General features: G+C 44.5%; 1 protein-coding gene across 1 annotated transcript; it reads left to right on the forward strand.

Moving 5' to 3' along the window:
- On the forward strand, positions 1 to 27,556 carry SMOX (spermine oxidase). The gene is made up of 7 exons (XM_009575203.1): positions 1 to 67; positions 1,628 to 1,862; positions 6,430 to 6,656; positions 15,069 to 15,242; positions 17,801 to 18,500; positions 25,293 to 25,453; positions 27,100 to 27,556. Exons 2-7 carry the CDS (start codon positions 1,655 to 1,657, stop codon positions 27,235 to 27,237), a joined length of 1,608 nt encoding a protein of 535 aa, XP_009573498.1. The 5' UTR covers positions 1 to 67; positions 1,628 to 1,654; the 3' UTR covers positions 27,238 to 27,556.

A 27,556-nucleotide genomic window follows, 5' to 3' on the forward strand; every position in this document is an offset into this window, starting at 1 on the left:
CAGTTGGAACAAGCTGTATTGGCAGAAGCAGAGTTTGTTACAGGCGCTGTGCTAATCTCTCTTGCAGGTGAGCCCAGATAGGGTGGATTGAGCTGAAGTTGTTCCAGTTGAAACTAAACATTTTCAAAATAGTTGTTAAGAGCTCCAGTAGGACCACTTTACTTTTTATACTGCTGCTTAAATCACTACTGACTGCAGTCTGGTGTCACCTCTGTTACAGAGAGCAGGAGATGCTTGGTCAGCGTATATAAATGGGGAAAAAGGTACTGTCCAAGTGAAACCGCTGTTGCTTTGTACTTCATTAGTACACATGATCATATACTGCAATAGTCCAGCAGTGTCTTAAGCACAAAGGTTTGATCCTTCTTCTGGTGATGCAAGAGAGAAACGGGAGTCTTTGACACTGGCCAAGTGTTGGGAAAATTGGGGAAGAGCTCAGAAGGAGTATCCAGCAGCTTGGAAATAGGTAGAGGCAGCATACTAGCTCCTTGGATTTCTCTGCGTTCAGTAAGCGTTGGGTAGGGAGGACGGTGAGGCTAGGAATCATGTGTGCGCTTTATCCAAATCACTGGGCACCAGCTGATTCAAGGGCTGATGAATCCTGGGCTGTGTGTTTATCCTTTGCAGGTTGGGACTGATGTCTTCTTAGGCCTGGTGAAGTATGGGTCTCTGTACCCTGTTCCTTCGTGCTCTTGAGGACAGGTGTGAACTTATCCAGAACCAGATGACTAGACATTGACATTTGTCCATAGGGATATCCTACATTGGTGATCCCTTATTAAGGTTTAACCTTAACCATGGACTCAGGCTGTGTACTAAAATAAGGTGATGGGACCCGAGAACTGAGGGTATATACAGTTAAAAAGATGGCTTCTAGGAGTTTGCAAAGAAAAATAGGATACTGCTTGGAGGAGCAGTTGGATGCATTGGGTAGTTGGAGGTAGAATTGGACTAGTCAGGACCGGCTCGGGTTTGAACCTCTCTTCATCAGAGACTGAGGCTGATCTTGATGTGGCAGGACAGCATTGGCTCCAGGGGCTGCATCATGTGGCTGTGAATTTTTCAACTGGCCCTTGTTGGCTTTCATCAGTTGAAACATTTTTCTGTCTGTACCATTTCTGTAATGATTGGTTTGATATCAGATCTCCATGTTTTGAGCTAAATCCTCTTTACCTAGTCCCGTAGTTATATGATCTGAAGCTTATGCTTTGTGGTTGCCACAGAGGCAAAGTGAAGCTTCATCACTGTGTTGTGGAGCTTGTCGGCACTGGACATGTGGTTTTCTTTTTCTTTTTTTTAAAGTCTTTACCGCAAAATTGCCACTTTTGGAGGTTATATAAAGAGATGGGAGTTTGAAAATTTTTTGACTTCTCCGGAAATAGTCTACATGGTACAAGAGGGTGGAGATTTCTGGAGTTTCCAGTACTGGTGCTCCAGGCCAAAAAGTTGTTGCATCCCAATTTGACCTCAGTTATCCCTCCTATGCATCCCATTTTGAAGGCTGGGTCTAGTTCACAAGTTTTCTTTCTTTCCTGCATTTTTCTTTTTAGACTTCCTTAGGATTTTTAACTGCAGAGGATAAGCTTGAGCCGAGATCCCTGAACACGCTTGTTTGCTTTTTCCGTAGGTTCCTTAGAAAGAGAGCTTGGACGGCATGCAAAGTTGTGAAATATCTGCAGACAGCACGGATGATCCTCTTAGTAGTGGCCTACGGAGAAAACGACAGCCTCGAATAGTAGTTATCGGTGCTGGGCTTGCAGGCCTGTCAGCAGCGAAAGCGCTCTTGGAAAGCGGTTTCACGGATGTAACTATCCTTGAGGCGACTGACCGAATTGGAGGCCGCGTGCAAAGTGTGAAACTTGGTAAGAGCAGCATTTTGGGAGTAATGTGTTGGGCTTGCTTTATTCTGCCAGCAAGGCTTTGTGTTGTCATTAGGTTAATTTGACCTTGGAAGTGTGCTTTTTCAGTCAACGTGCACATGCAAAAGGTTATTTGAGGTGTGATGTTGTCAGGATCGTAAATCCTTGGGCTCCTTTCAGGGTGGGTGGGTGAATCTGAGCTATCTTATGCATCTTTTCCGAGGGAGGGCTGCTCCAAACCCATGTTTCTGTAAAATAAAGACCTGGGTGATCGTTTTCATTCATACAGGAAGAGCTCTGTGTAAAAGGTCTGCGAGAAGTGTTCTGTGATTAAATAACTGTATTGAGACAGTTTCCACCAACGTTTTCAAGCTTGAGTCTTGACTAGGAGCAGTCAGTAAATCTCCTGGCTAGCGAACGGCCGTTTCTCAGTGACTTGCATCACTTGCAAAGGGGCAAGCTCCAAGCTATTCTGTTTCACAAATAGCCCCATTCATTTCCCTAGAACTAATTTATTGTGTAGGGCACTGCCCACTGTGAATCAGGCTGCTGGAAAAACCTCTTCAATGTATCCTTTCATCCTGATTTGCAGCTTTCCTACCTCTGTGGCTTCCTTTCTCAGTGTGTAATAAAGGTGCAGACACTGGATATTTTAATCCCGTGTCAATTGGAAGGGCTTATAAAATCTCTAAGTGCAAAACTACTAGAACAAACATTACCCTTTGCAGCACAGTAGTCAATGAAACTTCCCCTGGTATCTAGAAGGGCATTGCCCGTCTCTTCTCCACAGGAGGCAAAAAGCTCTTCACTTTTACTGAATTGCCTTCCTGATTTAAATTAACTAGTTCTGTTTCTGATCCCACTCTCTGTATTTATTAACTTTGGCCTCTTGCTGCCCTCCTTTCTTTTTATTTGTCAGGTGCTTACATCGCTTACTGTATTTTACTCGATAAACTCACCACAGTAAATAAACAGCAGTGTCCTATGAACTTTCAGAATGGAAATGAATGAAAAGGCAGTCGGACAAATCTAATCTCCAGGGTTTAAATAGGGCACTTTACGTTCTGCTGAGACTTGGCATAGAGGTTAGAATGGGAAGTGTGTCCTTTACTCACAATACACGGTATTAAAAATATCCCAGATCAAGTCTGTGAGAGGAGGGAAGTGTTAAAGACCTGAAATGTTCAGGGAGCAATATATCATTTTGTCAGTGCACCTGTGAAATAGTTTTGTTCTATTAGGATCGAGATCAATTCTCTCACCTTTGGACATTTTCACTGGTTACTCATATCTTTGCCTTTGCTGGGAATCTACCTCCTGTTCATTAACACTTCTTAACTAACATGAGACAAGAGCAGGCTTTTCAGTCTGGTGGAGATCTTGCGCTTTGCAGGTGTAACTGTTATTTGCAGAGCAGAGGACTGGAATCCAAAGTCTTGATCTTTTAGTACCTTTCTTAAAACTACAAACTGTCCGTCTTTTCTTATCTTCTGCAAACTATCAAAGTTAACACTGCGTGGGTATGGACTGCAGTTCTCTCCCAAGGTGGGTCCATGTTCTGGCCCCTTGTGCACTTTGCAGATTCATGTGCCCCTTAGCCAAACAATTTTGGAGCTCTGTTGGGTGGTAAAATGTTCAGAAGCAGCACGTACTCAGAACCTCTGTATTCCCTGGTATGAGGGCAAAAAGGCAGCATGGTCCTGGACTGTGTTTTCTTCTTCTGTACTGCCTGGAGCAGCAAGATTGCACCTGGGGCATGCAGGACCTGCTCATTTCTCAGAACTGGCTAAAGCTTACAAAAAACTGTTATAGAAGTGGTTCTTCTGGGTCTTCAACATACGACCATTTTGATCTGCTTGTCTAAATGGCATTTAAATGTTAAACTTCTCTGGCCACTCCCCTGTCTGCACACTTGACTAAAGATCTGATTTGAATCTTCAACAGAGCTACAGTGGCACTTTCTCAGGGTTATATCCTAATACTTCTACTCTCACTGAGCCATGCTATATCTTGCAGGGGACAGTATTTTCCCTCAGCTGCATAGAGTATGTTGCTCCTCGGCACAGGGGAATAATACGGATTTTCAGAGGTTTGATTCATCATTTCTAGCACAGGTGAGGCAGAGGGTTTGTGTGTTTGTGGATTGTAAGTGTGTTTCTTGTACATGATCTATAACATCTGTATCCACTGCAGATATTTCACGACAGGATGCCCAAGAAATAGTCAGGGCTGCAAAGGGAAATGTGAAAGTTCCCGTGCGTGTTCAGAAGGCTTGATATGCAATCTGTGCGTTCCTTTGGAAAATTGCTGGTATGGTATATTGTTGTGTATAGGCCTGTTTTGACTGCTGCTTGTGTCTCAGTAATTATATTCACGGAATAGGAAGCAGATTTTTTTTCTATTTTTTTGTTGTGTTGGATGATTCATTTGAAGTAGATTAATATTGAAACTAAAATCTTTTAAGGCCCTGAAAGTAAATTAGCTATCTCTGTTTAAAAAGATGTTATTTAATTTTACACTTTTAAATAATTTATCATGTAACTTACATTAGGTAGCAACTGGCTTATCTGCTTGGTAGTCATCATAGTGAGTTTCTAAGTATTACAGGCAAGAATGACTATTTTTAATTTGTTGGAATTTGATTATATTCCACACAGCTACTGAAAATAGGAGACCTTGGAACACATCATAATTGTTACCGAGCATGAATACAGTGGGACCTGCTGGCATATTTTTTTCTTTCAAAGATCAGGTGCCCCATAAATAAGAGCTATATGCAGGAGGATTGTTAGCGTAGCAGAGAGCAAGCGCCTGACATAAAGCAGCAGGCAGTATTCCTGCTAAACTGGCCTGGCATGTGATGACTCGCAGGAGGATTGCATTAACAAGGTGACTGCCACATGCAATATTTATGAGCTTTGTACCTTTGGCTGCCAATGTACAGCAGTCATTTCCGCTAGGCTGGGTGCTCTGGGAGTGTATTGGAGTTGTTGGCGCCTTAAATATTCACACATTTGTGACTTGATGCTGCACGCTCTGAAGCACATGCTTTGTTTTAGGTACACGTAGAAATCTTGTGCTCTCGAGTCCTGTCATGCATATTTTGAAGGGCAATCAGCAAGCTCCTTAATGACGAGGTGGTTGTCCGCTTGAAAAACAGGATACGTGGAGCTTCCCTCGGGAGGCAGTGTCTCAGCTGGAGAGCAGCGTTTCTTGGAGCTTTCACCTGTTAAACTTGACTGCATTATAGCATAGTGCTGCAGCGTCTTTCTGTCTGAGCATATATTTACATGTTAAACAGTATATGATGACTGGTAACTGCACCATCCTTTCTTCATCAAGCAGGGTCCTATTAACTAACCCACTTAATCAGGCATTCACACACCTCTGCAGAGCGAGCTGCACAGTGTGGTGTTGGCTGGGATTCTGGGAGAACACAGCTTTGTCAGACTTTAAAACAGTTAGCTTTGGACTTCTCAGAATCTGTAAAAATGTGGGTGGAGGACGTGACCCAAGCTTATTTTTAGCACCTCCTTTCAGCTGCTGACCATCTGCCTGTGCTATCAGCCCAGTCGTGGCAGCGCTGGCTTAGGGGGAGTCAGAGCCCTGGTGCAAACCCCGTTAGTTATAAGGAAGGGAGGGAGTGGGGCTGACTAAACTCTGTGTTTTGTGGGCAGACAGTATACGTGATGAAGACTAAATGCGTTTGGTGTTTAACCTGACGGTGCATCTTTTTAAAGAACCTGATTTAAATTTTCAAAGACATAAATAATAAAATATAACCTATTTACTCATTTGGGGAATGAAATGCATGTTTGGATTGTAGTTAATCTGAGGTATATTTGTAAATAACATGCATTTTTAATCACAGGACAAGGTTCAGTATGCAGGCCAATGTTGCTATCCCAGGGCAATCCAATTTTTTCCTGTATCTCCCTGCTGTAGATGCTTTTCTTCCTGTGTCTGGGTATCCATCCCCTCCTCTTGAATACAGTGGATATTTGAAGTCTTTAGGTACTCTATTCTTTCCCTCCGACTTAAATATTTATGTAAGTATCTTTATACGTCCTTTTTGCAATAGTACAGTGTGGCTTCTTACAGCTCTTTTCCTTCCCACACCCCCTTCACTAGTACATGGCCTGTGCTGCAGCACGAGCTGTACGTTCTCTGCTTTCTGGTCATGTCCTTAAGTGCAGGTTTAGAGAAGATGATTTAGAAAGGCCAAGTAACAAGGATAGAGCAGCTAGCAACAACCATGATAAGAACTGGGAACCTAGAAGATTCTGAATTTCGCCTTAAGTATCAGATGTGTGTCACTGTGATGTATCTTTATTGGAAACATCCCATCCTTCTAGCACTATCTAAACTTGTGTCCTGAAGGACTGGTTTGAAGAACACTGGCATTGCCCTTGTCTAACAGAGAAAGCTTGTTTAAGTGATGTTCAAACATGTGGTGTCCGTGAGCAATTGTTCTGGTTTTGCACATGTACATTCTATTTAGAGTTGAGTGTGACACACTTTCAGAAAAATGGGCTTCTATAACTAGTCTGCTTGGTTTACTTTCCTGCAGGTCACGCCACTTTTGAACTGGGAGCTACGTGGATTCATGGTTCACATGGAAACCCAGTCTATCATCTAGCAGAAGACAATGGTTTGCTTGAAGAGACTACTGATGGTGAGAGAAGTGTTGGACGGATCAGTCTTTACTCCAAGAATGGGGTGGCTTATCATCTTACCAACAATGGGCAAAGGATCCCGAAAGATGTGGTTGAAGAATTCAGTGATTTATACAACGAGGTTGGTATTCAGCTGCTTTGTCAGGTTGTAGATTTGCCTGAAACAGTGAGACCCCTTAACAGTTACAACGTTCTGGGTACTGGACAAAGGTAGAAAGCCAGAAATGTCTTTAATTTCTTTGCAAAAAGTCAACACTTAGTTTGCTCTCATCTGCTTAACTGTACCCCATTTGTCCCTGATGTGGGATTAACTCACTGTTGTTAGGAAGAACAAGCTTTCCACATTTGTCATCATTTTAATCACTTCCAGCAACTATTGCTGGGGAGATCCAGTCATTTGCTCTAGAAAGTTGCTACTTAATTAAAAGAGTAGAGGAGGGATCAAATTACTAAACAAAGTAGAATGCAAAACCTTAGCAACAACCAGCTATATATTGTAGCGCTGTGACATTTTATTGATGTTATAAATACCATAGTGTGCTGAGTAATATGCCAAAGTCAATGTGTAGTATCGTAGGAATTGCAAGTTTTCTTGCATCAGAAGGAAAGGAACATCTTTTCTGGTAGATTCAGACCAGCCTGGACTTCAGTTTAAGGTTATTTTAACTTCTTTTGATCAATGTTCAGTGACATTCTCTTCAGTATGTGACAGAAGAACCAAGTAGAAAAAAACCCCAAACAACTACAGATGCAGAACCTAAAAACACTAAATAGAAACCTGCAAGATGGAAATGAAAATGCATGTTTAGTGGAAAGATTAACCTCTGCTAAAAAACCAATGAGCCAATGTTAGACTAGGACAAAAAAGGCCAAATTTACTTTCATGTAACTCGGCCCTGGTGCTGTCATCCTAGTATTTCTTTCAGAGGAAAAATGGGGTTTCTTACTGATTTGTCTGTTGAACACATGTGAAAGGTTGGTATTAGTTCTGTCTGCTTTCAGTAGGAAGATTTGGCCTTAGGTAGAGTGAAGTGAAAGAAGGAGGCTTGCCAAAGTTAATTATAATTATTCCCCACATTTTTTTAATGTCACTTATGAAGTACATTTAGGGGGGTCAATGCAGAATGTCTAGTCTTCCAGGTAATATGATCTCTCAGTGGGTTATATAAAATGGAGCAAAACATTATTATTTTCATCAGCCTGTAGACATGCCTAAAACCTTCAGATTTTTGTCTGACAGTGAACTTCACCAGTATTTGATGCTTGGCTAAACACACACTAGATTCAGGTTACTCTTGCATACTTCATGTTTAAAAATACGTCCATGAGCATTTAGAAAGCCACCGAGAGAAAAGTCACTGTAGCCTGTAAAGAATTATCAAGAATTGAATGGGGAGCAAAAATAGAGATTTTTTTGTTTGAAAAGACTTTTGACACTGTCCTGGCTCTCTGAACTGGAGTCTGTGATGGGATGGCACAAAATCATTTCCATTTTAGAGAGGGGTAGTAGGACTTTCAGAGAAATCTCGTTATGGAAGGAATTTAGCAACCCGTGGCAGAGAGGGAATTCTTCTTGGACAAACGCAGGTGGAGATAATTCATCTGAACAACTTTTTCATATTACTGGATTGAAAACAGAGCCAGAGCCAGCCAGGAAAAAAGACAGGTGAGATGTGTGTGGAGCAAGATTAACAGAAACTAAGACTAGAAAAGAGAGAGGGAGTAAGTGAGAATACTGCAGTGAGCAGCATTATTTATGTAAATGGAACACCGCCAAACTGCATGCAGTGCTCGGTGATCATCCTGTCTCAAAGATGATAGGAAAATCTCCAGCAAAGGGAGGGTGTCAGAGGCAGGTAGACTCTGAAATGAGAAGAGAGTACAAAGATGAGAGCTACTTAGCTTTGAGATACAGCCGATAAGATAAGGGCTATAACAAGGTGCCAGTGGTTTAGAAATCCTTAATTTGGTAAATCTACCCTTTCTTTTAAAACAAGAGAAAGGGGGCAGCCAGTGACATGAGAGAACAACACATTAAAAGTTAATCTTCTTTGCGCAACACATAATTAGCTTGTCATTGCCACAGGATATCTTTATCGCTAGGAGACAGAAAAGGCTTTCACATTTATGGATTGTAAAAATGTCTACAGCTACTCTCTGCGATAAAAAAATATGTAAGGGACAGCTTAAGCCAAGAAGAGGACATCAGCCAACCTCTTAATTGCTGTTGCTGGGGAGGTGCTTTCTCTGTCTTCCTTCAAAGTGTGCTGGAATTTCTTGCAGGGGCAGCTCACGGTTTTGTTGAGCTTCTTGTCTCAGCCTCTTTGGGGTGTCAGATTGAATGATCCTTAGTGATTTAAGACAGCTGACGGTGATTTCTTCCCTGCGCTGCATAGGAAAAGTGGGAATTAGGGTGAGCTACGTGATCTCCTTAAAAAAGACTGTATGAAATACAAGTGCCCTGGTGGGTGGGCAGTCAGGAGCATGTGCAGCAAGCATGTGGCTTTGGGGACCTTTTCCTCTGGCATAAAGTGCAGTTTTTGTTTTCACATGCTGAGTCTGCCTGGTGCATTTCTGTTTTGTGTTTTGTTGAATCCACCACTTCCCCAGCATTTTTTTTTTTTTTTGCATTTTCACTAGAGTCTATTCCATAATTTTTTTTCATCCTGGCTGGCCAACACTTTCTTGCTTTAACAGGTGATGAAATGGATGCTGGGGAGGAACAGTGGGAATTTGGTCTTCTGTTCTGAATCTCTGTTTTTTTGAGGAGGCAGGTTTTTTGAGAGGTTTTGTTGAAACGTCTTGAAGTTGTCCGGGATAAAAAGCCATCTTACAGATCACCAAGTCCTGAGGTCAGGCTCCTCCCTTGCCTCGTAGGAGCTCACAGACCCTTCTCAGAGTCTTGCAGCAGCCTGCTGTTAGCAATCCCTCCATCAAGTCATCTCATCTCTCAGGCTGCATCTCCCCCTTTAGAAGAGGCTGAGATAGCAAAGGCTGTGACACACGCTGTCCTGACTTGAAAAGAAAAAAAACAAACAAACAAACAAAACAACCAGCAACTACATGATGGATGCAAAGCCTAATCAGGGATGGAGCACTGGCATTAACAGTGGAAAATGTAGTCCTGAATGAACGGGGCTAAATTTGTCACAGTTTCAAATGCCTGCCCTCCCCTGCACAGCCGGCTCACTTCCCATGCACTCACACACTGTCCTTCTTTTGCTGCAGCTGCTGCCATGTGCCTGGGCTCGAGCATATGCCTTCAGCTCTGCTTCTCCATCTGTATCTTTCCAGCCCCTGTTATCTTGTCATCTGGGCACCAAATTCTAGTGAATGCAAAGTGCAGAGGGTCTCCCTTGAGTGTTTCACTTGGGTATGTGGAGTCACCGAAGCTGGAGCCCAGCAAGGCGACGTCTCTCCTCTGTGTGCTGAATTTTCCTGGTGTGAAAGGCAAGGCACCCCAGTACCTCCAGAGCTTTGCCTCGCTAGTTCCTTTGGAAAGTCCTTACGCTTTTTCCAGGCACTTGTCCAATCTTTTTTGGCTGGCTTCTTCTACAAGTTTTGCTTCTTTTTGTTTGCAGTAGCCTGAATTTTTAATAGCTGTAGGGAAGCCTCACAGAAGCCTTTATTTGGTTACGAGGAAGCCAAGCAGTAAGTCTGCTCAGCTCTTCATTTCTGTAGCAGAAAGTTCCCTATGAGAGGCTGTCTTAACTGAGAGGTTGTTGCACTGCATTGAAGTCAGTCAAGATCTATCACGACCTTGTGACTGAGGTGACCCGAATCCTCCTCTGTCAGAGCACTAGCAAACTGAGCAATGCCTGTAAGAAGGTCCTGCAGAACAGCTACCTGGATTTCCAACCATGCGTTGACAGGCGGTGCATCGTGAGAAAGGGCATTGAGCCTGCCGTAGGCAGGACAGCTCTCCAGCCATTGTTGTTTTAAGACTGTCCTTCTTGGACCATGTACTGTGCGAGGCTGGCACTGCTCAGGGTCATCGTGGGTCCATTTGGTCAGTCTCTCGGAGGAAGGGGGCACCAGCATTGGAAGGTTCCCCAGGGTGTGATGTCCATGCCACGTATTCATAATCTTCCCACCTTCTTCTCCACTCCTGCTAGGATAATTGGGGGAATCCTGGGGCTGGGGAAGGATTTTGGCCTCTGCCTGCTTATACCACGTCTGCATGACCGTGAAAGAAATGCGACAGGAGTGTGACCTTTGAGGGTAATGTCTGCAGCTTCAGTGTCTGTGTGTGTGTGTGTAACTGCTGGAAAACGTGAATAGGGACAACCCATCTCAGAGTTGCTCTTCTGTCCCTGCTAAATCCTCATTTCCCTCTCAGAGTTGCTCTTCTGTCCCTGCTAAATCCTCATTTCCCTCTCCAAAGAGGTATTTAAAACCAACTCCCAGGTATTTGTGAAGGGTGGGAGGGAGGTGGTGAGCTTGACAAGTTAAATGCAGGTGAAAAATCACACTGCTTTGCCTGCCCAAGAATTTCACAGTCCATCGGCCAGCCTGATTTAGAAAAAAGTGCCTATTTTTACTTAGGCTTTTCAGTAAGGATGTGGTCCCTAAAGACCTGCTTCACAGGAACCCTCCCTTTAACAATCAGCTAATTAATGACCTTGTTATCTGTCAGCTTTCTCCTGTGTGCTGTGCAGCTTCTGTGGGAGGGATGCAGCCAAAGAATGACAAAGTTTTCCACCCTTCTCACCCCCACCCTGTGCTGGGCTTCGTGCCATCCCCAGTTAAGCTCCAGTGCCTTGCCTTGCGTTATCGTAGAAAGCAGGACCAAAGGGCCACCGAGAGTCACCGTTCCCTCCCTGCCCCTCTATTGCACTGACAGATGTCTGACCTGGTAACAGCATGGACCTATCTCCGTCGGGGTTTTTTTACTGACCGGGGATTAAGTCACTGCAGTTTTTAAGCCAAGTGAGAAAAAGACAATGCTACAGATCGTCACCGGCGCTGACAGGAAGGAGCGTGGATTGGGATGTGCTTTCCTGACCTCCTTCATTGCTGAGAAACTTCTTTATTTAGATTTGTTCTTCCTAAGAGACTGCCTCTTCCTGCAGTGGAGGAGCATGTATGTAGTAAACACGTGTAAGTGGAAGCCTGTGGGTAACAGAGAGGACATCCCTGGTGGAACCCACGTTCTCGCAAGACCCCGGTTGTGGGATGCCCCAAAAGCTGGTCAGAAAGGCAGAAGATCGAAGCTGAAGTGGAGCCATTTTAGGGTTATGGCCATTCAGTTAACTCCTTTTAATTTCTGACCTTCAGCCCCATTTCCCCACATGATTGTATGTAAACCCTCAGAATTAGGGAAGGAAATCTGCTTAGAATGAATAGTCGCTTGAGATGTTCTGCATCTTTTCGTTCTGCTGATGGTTCTTGCAGACGGGCTTTTAGGGCTAGTTGTTCTGCCCGAACCCAGAGGAGCTTTAGAGTGAGAAATGATTAGGTCATTGTGCTAATCTGTTCGTTTTTTTTTTTTTTTAATTTTTTTTTTTTATTTCCTGCTTGTATCAGAGCTGTGATAACAGAAAAGGGAGATGAGTCTGGACTGTATATGGTGTAGCTTTCCTTGCTGATAGGCACGGTGCTCTCAGTTCGGATGCATGGATGTTTTGTAGGGTTAACAAGAAAATCACCAGAATCTTTCAGGTCATTCTTGATGCTACTTTTCACCAGCTCTTTGAAATAAAGCCCACCTGAACTCTCTCAGGAATCCTTCTGCCATCTCATCATGATGAAATGATTGAAGGAGAATGTGTCTTCAAATCTCACAAATGCCTATTCCCCATGACTTCAGAGGTGGACCCATAGGTATGATGATGCTTTCTGTTACTATGAACAGTTTCCCACCTGGGGAAGCAAAGCCCGAGTAACTCCAACTCCAGACAGTACAATTCTGCTCCTACTTCATTAGAAACCTACCTTAAACGGGACTTCTAGTGAACCTGTTCCATAGTTTCTTATACAGGATGTGTTCGCTGCATGTGTACATTAAAGAATACATGTTGAGCGTCTTTTGGTTCTTTTATTATGACAATGTACCTCTTAATGTAGGACTTGCTGTTGTTTCTCCTCTTGCTTCTTTCCTACAACAGCTTTGCCTTCTGTTGTTCATCAAATGGTTCAGCACCCCCAAGAAGAGAAAAGCAAAGAAATAACGGATTCTGAGAAAAAATAATAAATCCTGGTGGTGATTATACTTACCTACTGTCTGATTGATGGGACGACATATATAGGAAAGACTTTACTTGATGTTTACAGCACAGAGAACTGTGCATTTCTCCTCTTTTCTCTGTTGGGCAATGAAGAATACAATGGTTAATAAAAACATACCCATGGCTCACTTATCCTTTTGGCCAAATCATAGCTGGGTTTTAACACAGCTTTGCTTGTCTTGTGAATGTGTTATCTGCTTACAGTGTGCAATCGGCTTATGAAAGCTGAGCTGCATTATGCTGACACAAGGTCTATGCAGCTTGTACTTGCTGAAAGTGGCTTGGGCCTCAGAAATCAGTGGACCTGAGAACTGTGGGATGTTGAAACTGCCAAAGAGCTTTTGGCATTGGGGAGCAGAGAAGGCACTATTTCCTTTCCTTTGTTGGAAGCCTTCATTTCATGTAGGGCATTGGTCTCCACCTTTCTTGTCTGGAAATCTCCTTGCAAAGGCTGTGTCCCAATCAGTGTCTGCAATTCTCTTCTGTCTTTGCCAGTTCCACTCATTTTTCTTGTGATTACTACGTCTCTGGTTTTGTAGTTTATTTTCCCCTTTTTTCATTCTTTCACTTATTTTCTTCTTCAGTTTCCTTCTCATCCCTTACTTGTCCTTAACTATTCACCTTCCTCCATTCACTCACAGACCTGCTCTCTCACTCCTACCACTGCCGTGCATTTTTCCTCACCACCTCCCATTCCTCATCATCCCTCTATTTTGCTGCCTCAAATTTACTTTATTCCTAAAACCCAAGAGAAAATCAAGCTTCTGGGGAGAATCGGAGTGGGAAGAAACTAAAACATGGTGAATTAGCCATATCAGCAGAGAATAGGAAGCTCTAGGAGCCTTTGAAGGAGAGGCTGCCACAGTTCTGCCAGCTTCCTACCAGGCATTTACTTTTGAGTTGAACTTCTCAGTATGTCCGAATAATCTGTCTCCAAAAAAGGATCATAAGTTGTAATCAAATCATCTTTGACAGGAAAAACTCACCAAGCAGGGATATTGCCTCTCTGCTTCTAAAAGTACTGTGGATCCCTGTGGCATGATATAAATGAGAAGGTGACTCATTCTGGACAAACAAGTCATTAATGGGATGAGTTGCACTTCTGGGAGGCATCTTTTAGAAGCTTTCCTGTGTTAAAAGGTTCCTCGGAGTTTTTCCATGGAAATGAAGGGCCATGATTCAACTGCAGGCTCTTCTGGCAATATTACAGACAGAAGTACTGATTACTCCAGACAGCCACAAGCAGATGGCCAAGGTGGATGCTTGTTTTCTTGCTTTTAAGTAGCTTGTATGGTGGAAAACTGGGCTTAAAAAAATGTTAGGAAGATCTCCTTCAAAGAAGAATGATTTGTTAGAAGAGGATTTTTCTTCTGGGTCCTCCTCGGGCTGGCTCCTGGTAGGGGGGCTACTAAAGATGTCATTGTTTTCCATGGATCTATACCTGTCCTGTGCTTAACAAGTAAAACGTGCGTCCATACAAAATTCCTTTGCTAAGCCTGTGTTGGTTGCTTCATATTTTTCAGGGGACAACAGAAAAGTAACTATGAAACTGAATTTCCCCGCCCTGGTGGATTCCTGGGCTTTATTGCTAAATAACGGAGAGGGTGGAAGGGCTGGTTCCAGGTTAGAGCAGTCAAATGTATGGGCCCTGCAACCTGGCATTGCACCTGAGACACCGAGGTGGGAGAAGAGCTGGTGCTTTATTGTCAGATGCAAGGAAGCATGTGGGTCCCGCTGCTTGAGTTCACTCCCAGTAGACTTTGGATGGAGACTGGGGCCAAGTCAGGCTGTGACACAGCTCAGCACAGCCAGAAATTACACATAACCAACCCAAACCTGTTCTGCAGAGGTGCTTTGCAGTCTGCACTTACGTGGCTTACCAATCCAGCTACAGCATCTGAACAACTGGTTGAACAAGAAGCTTTAACTACTGAAAATGGCAGGACTGCCTCAGTTGGTGTTTTGCAAGTGATAGAATGGACATGCTCGAATTAAAAAATAACTTAATAGTAAGTTAATAGTAACTTAATGACTTAATAGTAACTAGACTGTTGTAGGTGAGTAAGGGTGGTTATCTTTGCCTGGAGGGAAGCGTTGCTTCCTGCCTTCTAACCAACGTAGCTGTGGCTGCAACTGGACATGGCGTTGCAGCAGAGTGCGCAATAAACTGCCAAAGCTGATCTCTAGAGTTGGCAAGAGAAGGTGATCTGAATGTGCTGGGTTTGGATGGAGGAAAAAGCATCCTGCTTGGGGCTTGGATCCTGCTGTGAATCACGTTGTCCATCTTTCTGTCCTGTCTCTGGCAGGTCTATAACCTGACTCAGGAGTTCTTCCAACGAGGTAAACCAGTCAATGCTGAGAGCCAGAATAGTGTGGGCGTCTTTACACGGGACGTAGTGCGCAAACGCGTCAAGGCCGATCCGGATGACACAGAGGCCGTCAAGAGGCTGAAACTAGCCATGATCCAGCAGTACCTTAAGGTGTGTGTGCACGTCATTGTTGTTTGTTTTAAGTAAGGGCAGACAAATCTTGAACCTCAGAGACCTGGCTAAGCCTTGCCCATCACTGGGGAATTGCTTTCTGCGGTCTCTTGCAGCTGGGGCAGTCTGTGTTCATATTGACAACTTTTCCTCGTGAGGCATATCTGAAAACAGTGGGCTGCAAGAAATAATGCCTTTACTTTTTTTTTTTTTTTTCTCCTTACCTTAAACTTCCAGCTTTCAAATTAGAAGAGGTTTTCCTAGGCCCTGTTAAATTTTCTAGTGTGATTTAACATTTTCTTACTACCTGAAGCTACTGTATTGTCTTTTAGTTATGTCTTGTCTTGTGCCTTACCCCATGGTCCCACCTAAGTGTCTTTTACCCCCTTCTGCCTCTGTCCACATCTCAGAGACCAGAAGAAGTGTAACTTTGATAATAGTGATTTGCTGAAGAAATCCCTGGAAAGCATTTTGAAGGTAAAGCAATAAAATCAAAGGTCCTAATCATCTTTCCTCACGGCTTCCCTATTTCTTTTTATCTCCTTGATGCCTCGGCCTAAATGAGATCTCTGTGGGATGAGGACTTAATGCTGCATTAAGCACTCTACAAGTGAAGTGTAACAGCCGTTCCTATTTCAATTATAATGACTTAAAGACTTACAAAATGAGGCAGGGGAGGCAAGCAGCACTCTGTGATGTGGATAAGAGTATGGTATTCACTATTTAGAGGTGGGAAGCTGAAACAAAGAGAAATAAAGACCTAAAGAGTCTCGCAGGAGATCTGTGATAAAGCTGAGATTTGAACCCAGGCATCCTGAGTGCTGATCTGGTATCTCACTGTCCTAACCCAAGAGCTTGTATCACGGGGTGTCTCCACAGCTGCCACATAGAGACTAGTTATTTATTGTGTTATCCGTGTAACATCATCCTTGCAGACAATGTTAGTCATTTGATATAGCTCTGGTTTTCCTGGTGGTTACTTCTGTGGTTGCTACAGGTTGCCACAGCCAGAGACTTTTCTGCAAGTCTTGCAAATCCCCTCTCATGTGTAAATACCTGAGAACAACAAAGCTTCTGATACTTAAGACTATCAGATCAGAGTGGTTGCTGAGAGAGTGGGGATTAACTGGTGTCTCAGGCAAAGTATAGTCTTGGTAGCTGTCTGTTTTTCTCCCTGGCATTTTTCCATCATGGTTGAAAGAATCAAATAGCCATCACTGTTTGTTATTTTCATAATGTGGAGTGTCCTGTTGGAGCATCCAGGCAGGATGAGCGGCCTGTTGCGTGACCCAGGATGCAGGGTGTGTGTTGCGGGCCAGCAGAACTGACCATGGGTGGGTGGTAGAGAGTGCTCGCTCAGCCATCAGATTGGGGTGGAACCACAGCAGACTCAGAGGGTAGGTCTTCTTCAAGACCTAGCTGCTGGCAACCTGGCCCAGCAGTTGTGCCTGCTCGGTCTTCACTGGAGTCATTGGGCGATGACCAGGAAGGGGCAACCACCTGAGTGTCAATACAGTCACAGGAGCAGCCTGTGAGCTACTTAGTACAACTTTGACTTGTTTGCATGATGTCTTAGCGCAGCACAGAGATTCCTGCCCTGCCCCAGGATGCTCCGCAGGGAGAGGGTCTGGGCTTGCCAGGCTTCTAAATGTAGTCATTAAAGTGTGGAAAGGCCTGGAAAACTGGTCAAAAGTGAGGCATGGAATTGTAATGTTCCCTTTGCTTAAAGAATTACAATGTGCGAATCATTGTGATTCCAGTGATCTGAAGATTTTAAGATCACTGTGTCCCATGCATCAGTATTATCATTAGAAACTTATCACAAGACAGACCAAACATCCTGCCTTTGTTCCAGGGATTGTTGGAAGCTACGGCTATGCCTAATACTCCTGCAAACATTAACCAACAGGTCCCGAATCTAAAGCTTTGATAATCACATCAAGTGAATCAAATGCAAGTGTCTCACATCTTGGCATTTCCCTTTTCTGTCTCCTTCAGTTCCTTCTGTGTTGGGTCCTCTCACCTCCTGCAGATTGTTAGCTTGCTGATTGCTGACTGTTTGACAGCATGTTGAAAGCTGCAGGCAGCAGAAATAGCTGCCAAAAGTTTTTCATGGCTCCTCATGGGAACATTTATTAACATTGGAAAGAGCATCCGATTAACATAGCTCCAACTTCTGTTGTAGGAGCACCAAGCAGCCAGTCCCTGGCCAGTGCCGTGGGTTTTAAATGATAGAAAACAGTCAGAACTGTAACCCAGAGTCATGCAGAAGCGGAGACATCATCTCTGAACTCTGGCTGATGCAACCGTGGCCGATGCAACCAAAGCTGATGCAGCTTGTTACCATGACAAAATAGTTTCTCTGGTTGGAAGGAAGGCTAAGGATTGATTTTGTCAGATCCTATGGCCAAACACTTCTTTACTAGCAAAAATAATGTGGTTTAAGTGTGGGATTCAGGACTCCCAGCTTGTACAGCTCCTCTGTGCCCTTGCAATGTTGTGCTGTGGCAAAGTGAGTTGCTTTGTGGCAATGTTGCTTTTGTGTTGCTTTTCCTTAGGTAGAGAGTTGTGAGAGCAGCTCCCACAGCATGGATGAAGTCTCGCTCAGTGAATTTGGGGAATGGACCGAAATCCCTGGGGCTCATCACATCATTCCTTGCGGTTTCATTAAAATCGTGGAGATTTTGGCCCGCTCCATTCCTGAGTCTGTCATTCAGCTCCGCAAGCCGGTCAAGTGCATCCACTGGAACCAGTCGGTCAGCAAGGAGATTGAGAGGGTGGCTGACCACAACAGTGACCTCCCCGAGGAGGACAAGGGCTCCGATGTCTTCGTAGAGTGCGAGGACTGTGAGTTCATCCCAGCTGACCATGTCATTGTGACTGTGTCCCTGGGAGTCTTGAAGAAACGCCACGAGAGCCTGTTTCATCCCCGCTTACCCGAGGAGAAGGTGATGGCCATTGAGAAACTAGGAATCAATACAACTGACAAGATTTTCCTGGAGTTCGAAGAGCCTTTCTGGAGCTCTGAATGCAACAGCATCCAATTTGTCTGGGAAGACGAGGCAGAGAGTGAGAGCTTGACTTATCCTGAGGAGCTGTGGTACAAGAAGATCTGCAGCTTTGACGTACTCTACCCACCAGAGAGATACGGCCATGTCCTGAGTGGCTGGATCTGTGGAGAAGAGGCTTTGATTATGGAGAAGTGCGATGATGAAACTGTGGCAGAAACCTGCACCGAAATGCTACGTAAATTTACAGGTCAGCCATGCTCTAGTTCCTTTGGTGAGTGGAGAAGAGAGGGAGAGGGGCTGGGGTGTCGAATAACCGCTAGGAAGGAAATGCACTGAAGTAATTTTTAGTTCTTTGGTATTTCATGTCCCTTTGAATGGGCTGTGTGTAGGTTTCCAGCATACCTCCTACTTGGGTGTGCCTGAAAGCTATTTATACAGAGGGGCTGATAACCAGCTCAGGAAGTGGTGGGTAGAAGTGCTTGAGGATTCCACATCCTCTGCTTTATTTAATCACAAATAACTCTTTAGCAGCTGGAACTGTCAGACTCGGGGCTCCTGAGGACTGATCTCAGCTGTGGAAAGCAGCATAGCTCTTTTAGAGCTAGTGGAATTGAACCTGTTTAGTTCAGCTGAGATGTGGTGGTTGAATCACATCCCTGACTTCCATTCAGCATAAGTCTATGTGGAAATCTCTTTGACCTAAATTTCCAAGAATCCAGTTGAGAGTTTCCATTTCTGGGTGGTTCACCTAAACCTTCCTGGACTTCACAGGTTTCGCGTGTACTGAGCACACATCACATTGAAGGCAGCAGTTGGAGCAAGGCAGATCTTACGTGTATTATGCTGAGAAAATCCAAGATGAAATCACTAGAAGTAGTAATATTTGAACAAGCTGGGCCTTAGTTTGTCTGCAGTCACGTCTCTAGAACTTCCCAAGGAAGGGGCTTTTTGTGTCTATGGAGTTATTTGAGATCCTCTGATGGGAGACACTGTGTAAGTTCACGCGTAAGGTAGCAACACTGAAAGAGATAATGATTGACTTATTGGCAGTCTTGAAACAAAGATTTTGGATTTATACATAATTATAAGCAATTACAAGAGCAGTGTCCTCCAAGATTAGATGTGTTTTATGCTATTCTAGAGATGGGTCCTGTGATTAAGCTATTTATATCTGCCTGCTAGCTCGTGTTAGCCAAATCTCAACACCCAGCCTTCCCTCTTGTCCATGGACCTCCAATTAACTGAAGAAATTTGCCTTCACAAGTGTAGCTTTCCCCTGTGCTTACAGACCATTAGCTACCAACAACGCGGAGATCTAGAGAAAGGGTCCTGGAAGCTGAGGACTACCGGCATAACTGGCTACTGCAGAGAAGTAGGATGAATCAGTGAATGCTGGACTCTGGGCAGCTTCTGCCTCCTGAGCTGTCTGTTTTCAGTGGTGTTGGGTATCCCTACGTTATTTTGCAACGTCAGTACATACCCGCCTTCTTTCCTCCTGATCTCAGCAGGCCAACTGCTGCCCTACGCAGGCGTAGCAAGAGGCTCTTCTCTTTAAGGCAAAGTTGTTCCAGTGCTGACGTCTCCCAGAGCATATAAACAACCTAGTTTGTTGCAGATCTTCTTGCTTAAGACCTCTTTTTTTTGTAAAACACCTCAGTTCATCAGTGGGAATTTGGCTCTTCGGGTCTTTCTTAGTTTGGCAGATGGGAGTATACTCTCCCTCTTCCTTCTTGGGCTCCTTCACTGTTGTTACTGTTTGCATGTGTTGGATGTTCCTCTCTTCCTCCCGAGATGGAAATATGTTGGCACTGGGTCATCGGTATGTGCTGCAGTTGCTGTTCCAGCTGATACTGCACCTGGTCACTGTCCATCAGACTCCTCAGCAGTGTGAGTTCTATCTCAGCCTTCTGCTAATCCTGGGTTATCTAACCCTGGAGAATTTCAGACTGAATTTACCAGGGCCTTGCCCTGCAATGAACATTTTGTGCATAAGCTGAGAGGTCACCTCTCAGCTGCTCGAAACTGTGAGAAGAAAACCTGTCCTTGGAGTACCCGTTACACAACATGACCTCTTCCACTTTCTGCCCAAAAAACTTGTTAGTTTGTAGAAAACCTTTTCACAGATCTTCCAGGATGGCCTTGCTAAGGTAGCTGCGTTTATCCTGTTATCCTTGCTTCCATTTTCCTTGGTGGCTTCACAGAAGCAGCACTATCTCAAGGCTTATCTGGACCAGGTGCACAGCTCTCCATGCACCTACCATGTTCTTCACTGATCTGTTTCATCAGGAGTGTGAGAGTGGGTTAGACCAGCTCGGAGGTGGTTGCAGGGGTACGAAGCAGCCTTCTGTCTGTGATCTAACTGTAGTCATTTCTGAAAATGACTGGTCTCCTCTGATCCAATTAGCACCACTAAACCCAGCTTTTAAAGTGTTTCCCACCACTCAGCTTTGTGTAAGTGAGCTGAGTTGAGAAACAAGTCTTCCTAGGATCCTAAGCTCAGTGGAAAGAAAGACTCTTCCATAAGGCAGTTCAGATCTTCCACACCTCACTTGGTGCTCTGTGACATCTTCTGAAGAAGCTTTTCTCTACTGCGTATAGAGAGAGCCTTATATTCAGTAGTGAAAGTGGGTAGTATGAGCCTTTTAATGTTCACTTTGCCTTTTGTAGCTTTCACGTTCTGGGTATAAAATCCCCCATGTTCTTATTTCTTATTCTTCTATTAAAGAATTAATGCACTAGCCAGGTGGGTTCCCATCTTCAGCTGTGTTTTCCCAGTCCATTGCTCATGGACGCCTTTGCTTTGGCTTCAAAGGGTGTTAGACCAATCCTATGTTAAATCTATTCTTTTAGACTTGGTGTTATTCCACACTGAGAATTTCTCTCTGAGGAGATGATCTGCCTCTGTGACCTTGAATTTCAGATGCAGGTTAGTGTTGCGGATTATCTGGCTTTGCTGTGAAAAGCTCTGAGGATTGTTCTATCGTAAGAACCATTGACAATTACTGCTTTTCACAACTGGATGGCTGAAAAGCCGTGTCCTCTAAATCTGATTAAATCGGATGCCTTCTAACAATTAGAAGTCTTGCTCTGGTGTCTTTGTTGGCTAAGCTCCGAGTGTCAGAAGCCAGAAGGCAGTAATTGCAGACCTGCTCCCTTCTGGAGTCACTGGTTTGTCAAGCTGCGGCTGGAGATGCCCTGAGTTGTTCTCCCTGTCCTCCAGCTATTACTCTAGAGAGGAATGGGTCTCTTTTAGGTCCTGCATCATATCTGCCAGCCCCATGTGGATGCCTGGCATACCCTAATGTCTCTTTGGTGGCTGAAGACACTAATGTGTGGGTAGCACCATGGATCTCTGCTGGCCTTGATGGGATCTTAGATACCCTGCTCTCAGGTGGGCAACTAAATTTGGGTGTCTTAATTTAGATGTGTGTTGATTTTATGATAATCCTGCATCTCATAATCAGCCCCATAACCAATAAATCTGTGTAGCCACACCTGCCAGTAGCGGAATAAAGACGGGATTGTTTGAGGCACATGGAGTTATCTTCTGTAGCTTCACAAGGGGGAGTCTGGCATAAAAATGTGTGCCCTCCTATTTCAGTGAAGGCTAAAGTCCTTTTTTAGCCATTTTATCTTTCTTTGGACAGTGGAAATGTAGAAGTTTCCACATCTGTATTAATTGTTACTTTTACCTGTAGGCAAAGGCACATGTTTACCTATCTATTTAAGAGCAGATTGAGAAAGTCCAATTAAATATGTTCCTTGAATGAGTCTCTGTAGTTTCTGACTTGCAAACAACAGTTCAGGATCAGAGCTTGTGTTACGTGTTCCCGTGTCACCTTCAACCAAGCTCCTCCTTTCTCTGTGCAGCAGAAATGAAGGTCACCTGATTTTTCTCTTAGAAACAGCTCCTCACATTAAAAGGTGCATTAAAATGCAGAAGCGCAGGGGCACGGTAGTTGCACGGTGGACACCTGCATCATGCTCGTGCGGTCTGATGTGTTGAGGAACTTTAAAGGAGCTCAGGAGAGCTGGTACGTCTGCACCACACAACATGGTGCTAGGGAAGGAGACTGCTTCGGTTCTGGGAGCTGTACAGCTGCGTTTTAATGTGCCAAGGCTCCTTAGCCCTGCTCCACGCTGGCAGCTGGCTCAGGCATCTCTGCGTGATGCCACATGCTTCATGTTGCTGTGCTGCAGTTTCCCTTGTGATGAAGTTGCTACGTGAAGAATAATTCCCCGGTGGGAAGGCTGCTGGTTACCTGCTTGTGTACACCCATGGGAAACACTAGAGAGAGACAAAGCTTTTACCAGTCTTAACGATTGCTCTATTAAGTATTGCTGGATTTATACAATTGTTGATTGGGCTTATGACTCCACAAACCCTTTCGCTAACAAATTTCAGTCTTTTAGCAGATCTGTGACCTTATCTGCAGGCTGACAAGCCCTCATCTTGTTGCTTGTAACACTGTGTGTTCCTAATGTTAATCATCTTTTTATCAACATCTTACTTGTTGACTCCTGTGTTGAAAATCTTCTGGGTAACTTGACAGTGAAACATGAGAACATGCACCAACTACAGAAGAGGCAACGCCAGCCCACTGCAGAGACTCCTTTCATTTGAAAATACGTTATGTGATTGTTTTTTGTGATGCAATGTGATGGATGACTCCTTTGGCCCTGTTTGGTGTTGTGTTGTCTAACAGCTTTTATGGTGTGTTCTCCTGGGCTTTCCCACAGCCCTTAAAAATAAAACGTGATAACTTATTTCCTTGATGCATCTGAGAGCTCCCTGTTCTCAGACTCCCTTGGGCTTTTCACTTCCAAAAAAAAATTGAAGATTCGGAGCATATTTTAGAGGCTTTGTTATGCTAAGTTGTTACTCCTGAAACAACATTCAGTTGTAGGATGTATTTTGTTTGTAGGGTATATTTATTTGCTAGTCTGTGCCATATTTTGATCTGGGGGTTAGTGGTTAGCAAGTGTTCACAGTGTACTCTGGCAAGCCATCCAGGTGCTTTGCTGTGTTTCAACCTTGTATTTCATAGTTCTGGTTGACACACGGTTCTGCTAAAAGAGGTAGCTGAACCAGGGAGGTAACCTGCTCCTGATTTTAAGGAATTGAAGGCACGACTAAATAATTGTTTAGTAGAACTATAATGTAGTACCTAACTAGTCTTTACAGTTGGATGTCTCCCTCTCTAAACCCTGATGAAGAAAGTGGAGGAATTTGGATCGTCTTCATAGCAGGCTAAGCATGCTGAAATGTTACAGAGTCAGGGTGTGAAGCAGGCACAGGAACTGTGTAAGACGCAAACATGTCTCCATTACTCTTGCTTCTTGTGCTGACAGTCTCTTAGACTCAACCCAAGTAGCTGAACCTTGCCTGGACATGTGAGGTTGCCTCAAGGGTGGGTTTCAGCTCTCCTGCAGAGAGAATTTATCTTCATTGCAATTCTCCATGTCCCGTTTACCCATTCCTCTCCTGCCAAGCCAGATATGATCACGGGTGTCATGGTTTAACCCCAGCGGGCCACTGAGCACCACGCAGCCACTCGCTCACCCCGCCAGGTAGGATGGGGGAGAGAATCAGAAGGGTAAAAGTGAGAAAACTCGTGGGTTGAGATAAAGACAGTTTAATAGGGAAAGCAAAAGCCGCACACGCAAGCAAAGCAAACCAAGGAATTCATTCACTGCTTCCCATGGGCAGGCAGGTGTTCAGCCACCTCCAGGAAAGCAGGGCTCCATCACGCGTAACGGTGACTTGGGAAGACAAACGCCATCACTCTGAACGTTCCCCCTTCCTTCTTCTTCCACCAGCTTTATATGCTGAGCATGATGTCATATGGTATAGAATTGGCCAGCTGGGCCAGCCGTCCCGGCCGCGCTCCCTCCCAGCCCCCTGCGCACCTGGCAGGGCACGGGAAGCTGAAAAGTCCTTCACTAGCATAACCATTACTTAGCAACAACTAAAACATCAGTGTGTTATCAACATTATTCTCATACTACCTCCAAAACACAGCACTATACCAGTTAATAGGAAGAAAATCAACTCCATCCCAGCTGAAACCAGGACAACAGGACGCCAGCAAAATCTCAGTCAATGACACTGAGGTGGTCTCAAACCAGCCTAGCAAGAGGGTCTCCAAAGTATGACCCTCCCTGTTTCAGTTCTGCCTGAGACTCTTGTGCCACCAGCTGGTGGGCTGCCTTGGCTACAGTCCTGGATCCCATGTGCTCCTGTACTCTTTGGATGGGGACAGTGGCTGATGATGGCCCTATCACTGGTGCACTCAAGTGCCCCTCACCTCTAGGTCCTACATCCTCTTAGCAGTGGAAATCTTACAGCAATCTAGAAATCCTACTTCCAGCCTCAAAAGCCTTCCTTCCATGCCACGTGCATCCCACAAAATGGGTCTGTTGGATTTTAGGTTCATTTTGGGGGCAACTGAGTAGCAGTTGGAGTGAGTAATACAGGTTTTGAGAACTTTCTGACAGGTTTTCCTATGCCCCCACATAATGAGGATTTGCCTTCTAACGTCCTTATCTACGTTCCTCTTTGGAGGCACACCTCTCTCACAAGACTACCTAAACATCCAATTTCAGAGAGAGATGTGGGAATCCCTAGATGTTGGGGGGCACCCAATTAAATTCCTAAAATTAGATGAGATCAATCATATGTTTGATCACCACCAGGCTCCCCATGGCAAATGAGACCAGGAGATTCTCTGTATTTTCAATCAGACTGTGTCCAGGGTTCCCTGAAGCTCCCCAATCTTTTGGAAACATAAACATTTTAGCGATCTTTCCCAAAATGGAAGACTGCAACTGAGATTAAAAGGGATGCTATTTCTGTTATATAGATATTTACAACTCAGTAATAGAAGAGAGATCTGTTTTAGGGCCTCTTTCCTGTAGCCTGCAGGCTCTGCTAGGATGTGTTTTCAATAAATCAGACTGAATACACGGCACTCCACACCTTGTCATGTTTTCTCTCAGACACGGTCTTACTTTTTGTCTTCTCCTGCTTTCCACCCAGGGAATCCAAACATTCCGAAACCTCGCCGGATCCTGCGGTCCTCCTGGGGCAGCAATCCCAACTTCCGTGGATCCTACTCTTACACCCAAGTTGGGTCTAGTGGGGCTGATGTAGAGAAACTCGCTAAACCACTGCCTTATGCTGAAAGCTCCAAAACTGCTGTAAGTATGGCCCAAATCGGTTCTGTGGCAAGAAGACTAACATGACGCTGGGCAGTGGGTTTTCTGGGGGGAGGTTGAAAGAGACAGGTTGGGCCTCCAGTAGTGTGTTTTCCAGTTTTTTTATACATACCCCTCTGGACAAATAATGTATGTAGGATTTTACCTCTGATGTTTGGAATCCCAACATCTGAGGGATTCCCACATCTCTCTCTGAAATTATCAAGGGCTGGGCATCTGCATGGCTTTTGGAATTCTGATCTCTGCGTTGATTCTATGATTCTATAGGAGGTTGTAGCGAGGTGGGGGTTGGTCTCTTCTGCCAAGTAACCAGTGATAGGACGAGAGGAAATGGCCTCAAGTTGCGCCAAGGGAGGTTTAGACTGGACATTAGGAAAAACTTCTTCACTGAAAGAGTGGTCAGGCCTTGGAACAGGCTGCCCAGGGAAGTGGTGGAGTCACCATCCCTGGAAGTATTTAAAAGACGTGTAGATGAGGCGCTTAGGGAGATGGTTTAGTGGGCATGGTGGTGTTGGGTTAACGGTTGGACTTGATGATCTTAGAGGTCTTTTCCAACCTTAATGATTCTATGATTCTAAAGACCATTAGCCTTATTGGCCAGTTCAAGATTCCCTAGGAAAGCACGTTATTCTGTTTTAAAGCATAGTCTGAAAACAGAGCATTAAATGCACGACCCCAGCTAATGGCTAGGTCTGAGTGTGTCAGAGGTGCATATTAAGAAATCTTCCAGTGTTGGCAGTAGAGGATGAGGGAGGCCCAGTCCTTGGTTGGGGAACTCATGCATTGACAGAGGACAATGAATTTGCTCCTCAGACACTGCCTTTGCTTTCTGAATATAGCATGGAGAACAAAAGCGCATGTGGAGATAGTTACCAGAGCTCAGCTGATGAGCAGTAACATATTAAGCCAAACTCACCCCGTCATTCAGGGTTATATGTCCAAATCTAAAGACAATGGTTGATGAATATGCAGCTTCCAAGCACCTGCCCAGTCCATCTCCTCCATCCAGAGCCTGACCCCACCGTGTAATTTTGTTCAGCACAGAAATCTATTAAAAAAGATAGTGGGAGCTTTAGGAATCTTTCTCTGTAGTTCCCGGGGAAGAGAGGTACCTGAAATTCCTGCCTCAGAACTGAGTTGGCAGCAATTTTAGCAAGCACCTAACTATTGATGTAAGAGATAAGACACTGTGTCTCAGCCTGTGGGTTTTGAGACATGACTATTTTTCCTTCTGAAATTGCTGTCCAGAAAAAAAAAATCCTTAATGCCTAAGAGGCTAAACTATAATTTAGGAAAGCAAAGGGAGGAGTTGGTAGAGAAGTAAGGTGCTCTGCAACTCGTGCAGAATTGTTTGAGGTTACTGGAGCTAGTATCTGGCTCTGTGATGGTGCCTCAGCCCTACAAACAGCTCCGTGCAGGCACAGCACCGAGGACAAGCTTGACGTTGACATGTGCTGTGCCTGTCCCCGTGGGGCACCACACGGGGATTTCGAGAACCAGCACTCTAAAAACACTGGTGTCAGCTCATGGGGATGTGGGAGGGCACAGAAAGTTTTGTCTCCTTTTAGCCTTGCGTCTGCTTTCCAGTAAGCGCTGCTGAGCTTTTCCGCTTTTCTTATTCTCTCCAGCCGATGCAGGTGATGTTTTCAGGGGAGGCCACTCACAGGAAGTATTATTCCACTACCCACGGTGCTGTGCTTTCTGGGCAGAGAGAGGCCGCTCACCTCATTGAGATGTACCAGGATCTCCTGCAGTGCCAGAGCTGAAAGGCCCCATGTTTGCAAACACCACCAACTCCCAAATCCTTGTACAGGTGTGTGGAGGGGTTCTTTTTTTAATTTCAGTTCACAGTAGAACAGCCTTTATCTTTTTCTATTAAAAAAAAAAAAGCCCTAACCGTTTAAAAAGTTAGTCACCAATAGCTTCATTTCCGTGTGCTGTATTGTTAACAGGGAAGGGTGCTCCTTTTGTCCGGTAAACTATTTCTTTGTCATTTTAATTCTAACTTCACTCTTGGTGCCTATCATATTTTTTTTTTTCTTTCTGTATTGTAAGTGCCTTCTATACTAAAATAAATGTTGTAAT

This window comes from Fulmarus glacialis, unplaced genomic scaffold (assembly GCF_000690835.1).
Source record: "Fulmarus glacialis isolate BGI_N327 unplaced genomic scaffold, ASM69083v1 scaffold11233, whole genome shotgun sequence".
Taxonomy (NCBI): domain Eukaryota; kingdom Metazoa; phylum Chordata; class Aves; order Procellariiformes; family Procellariidae; genus Fulmarus; species Fulmarus glacialis.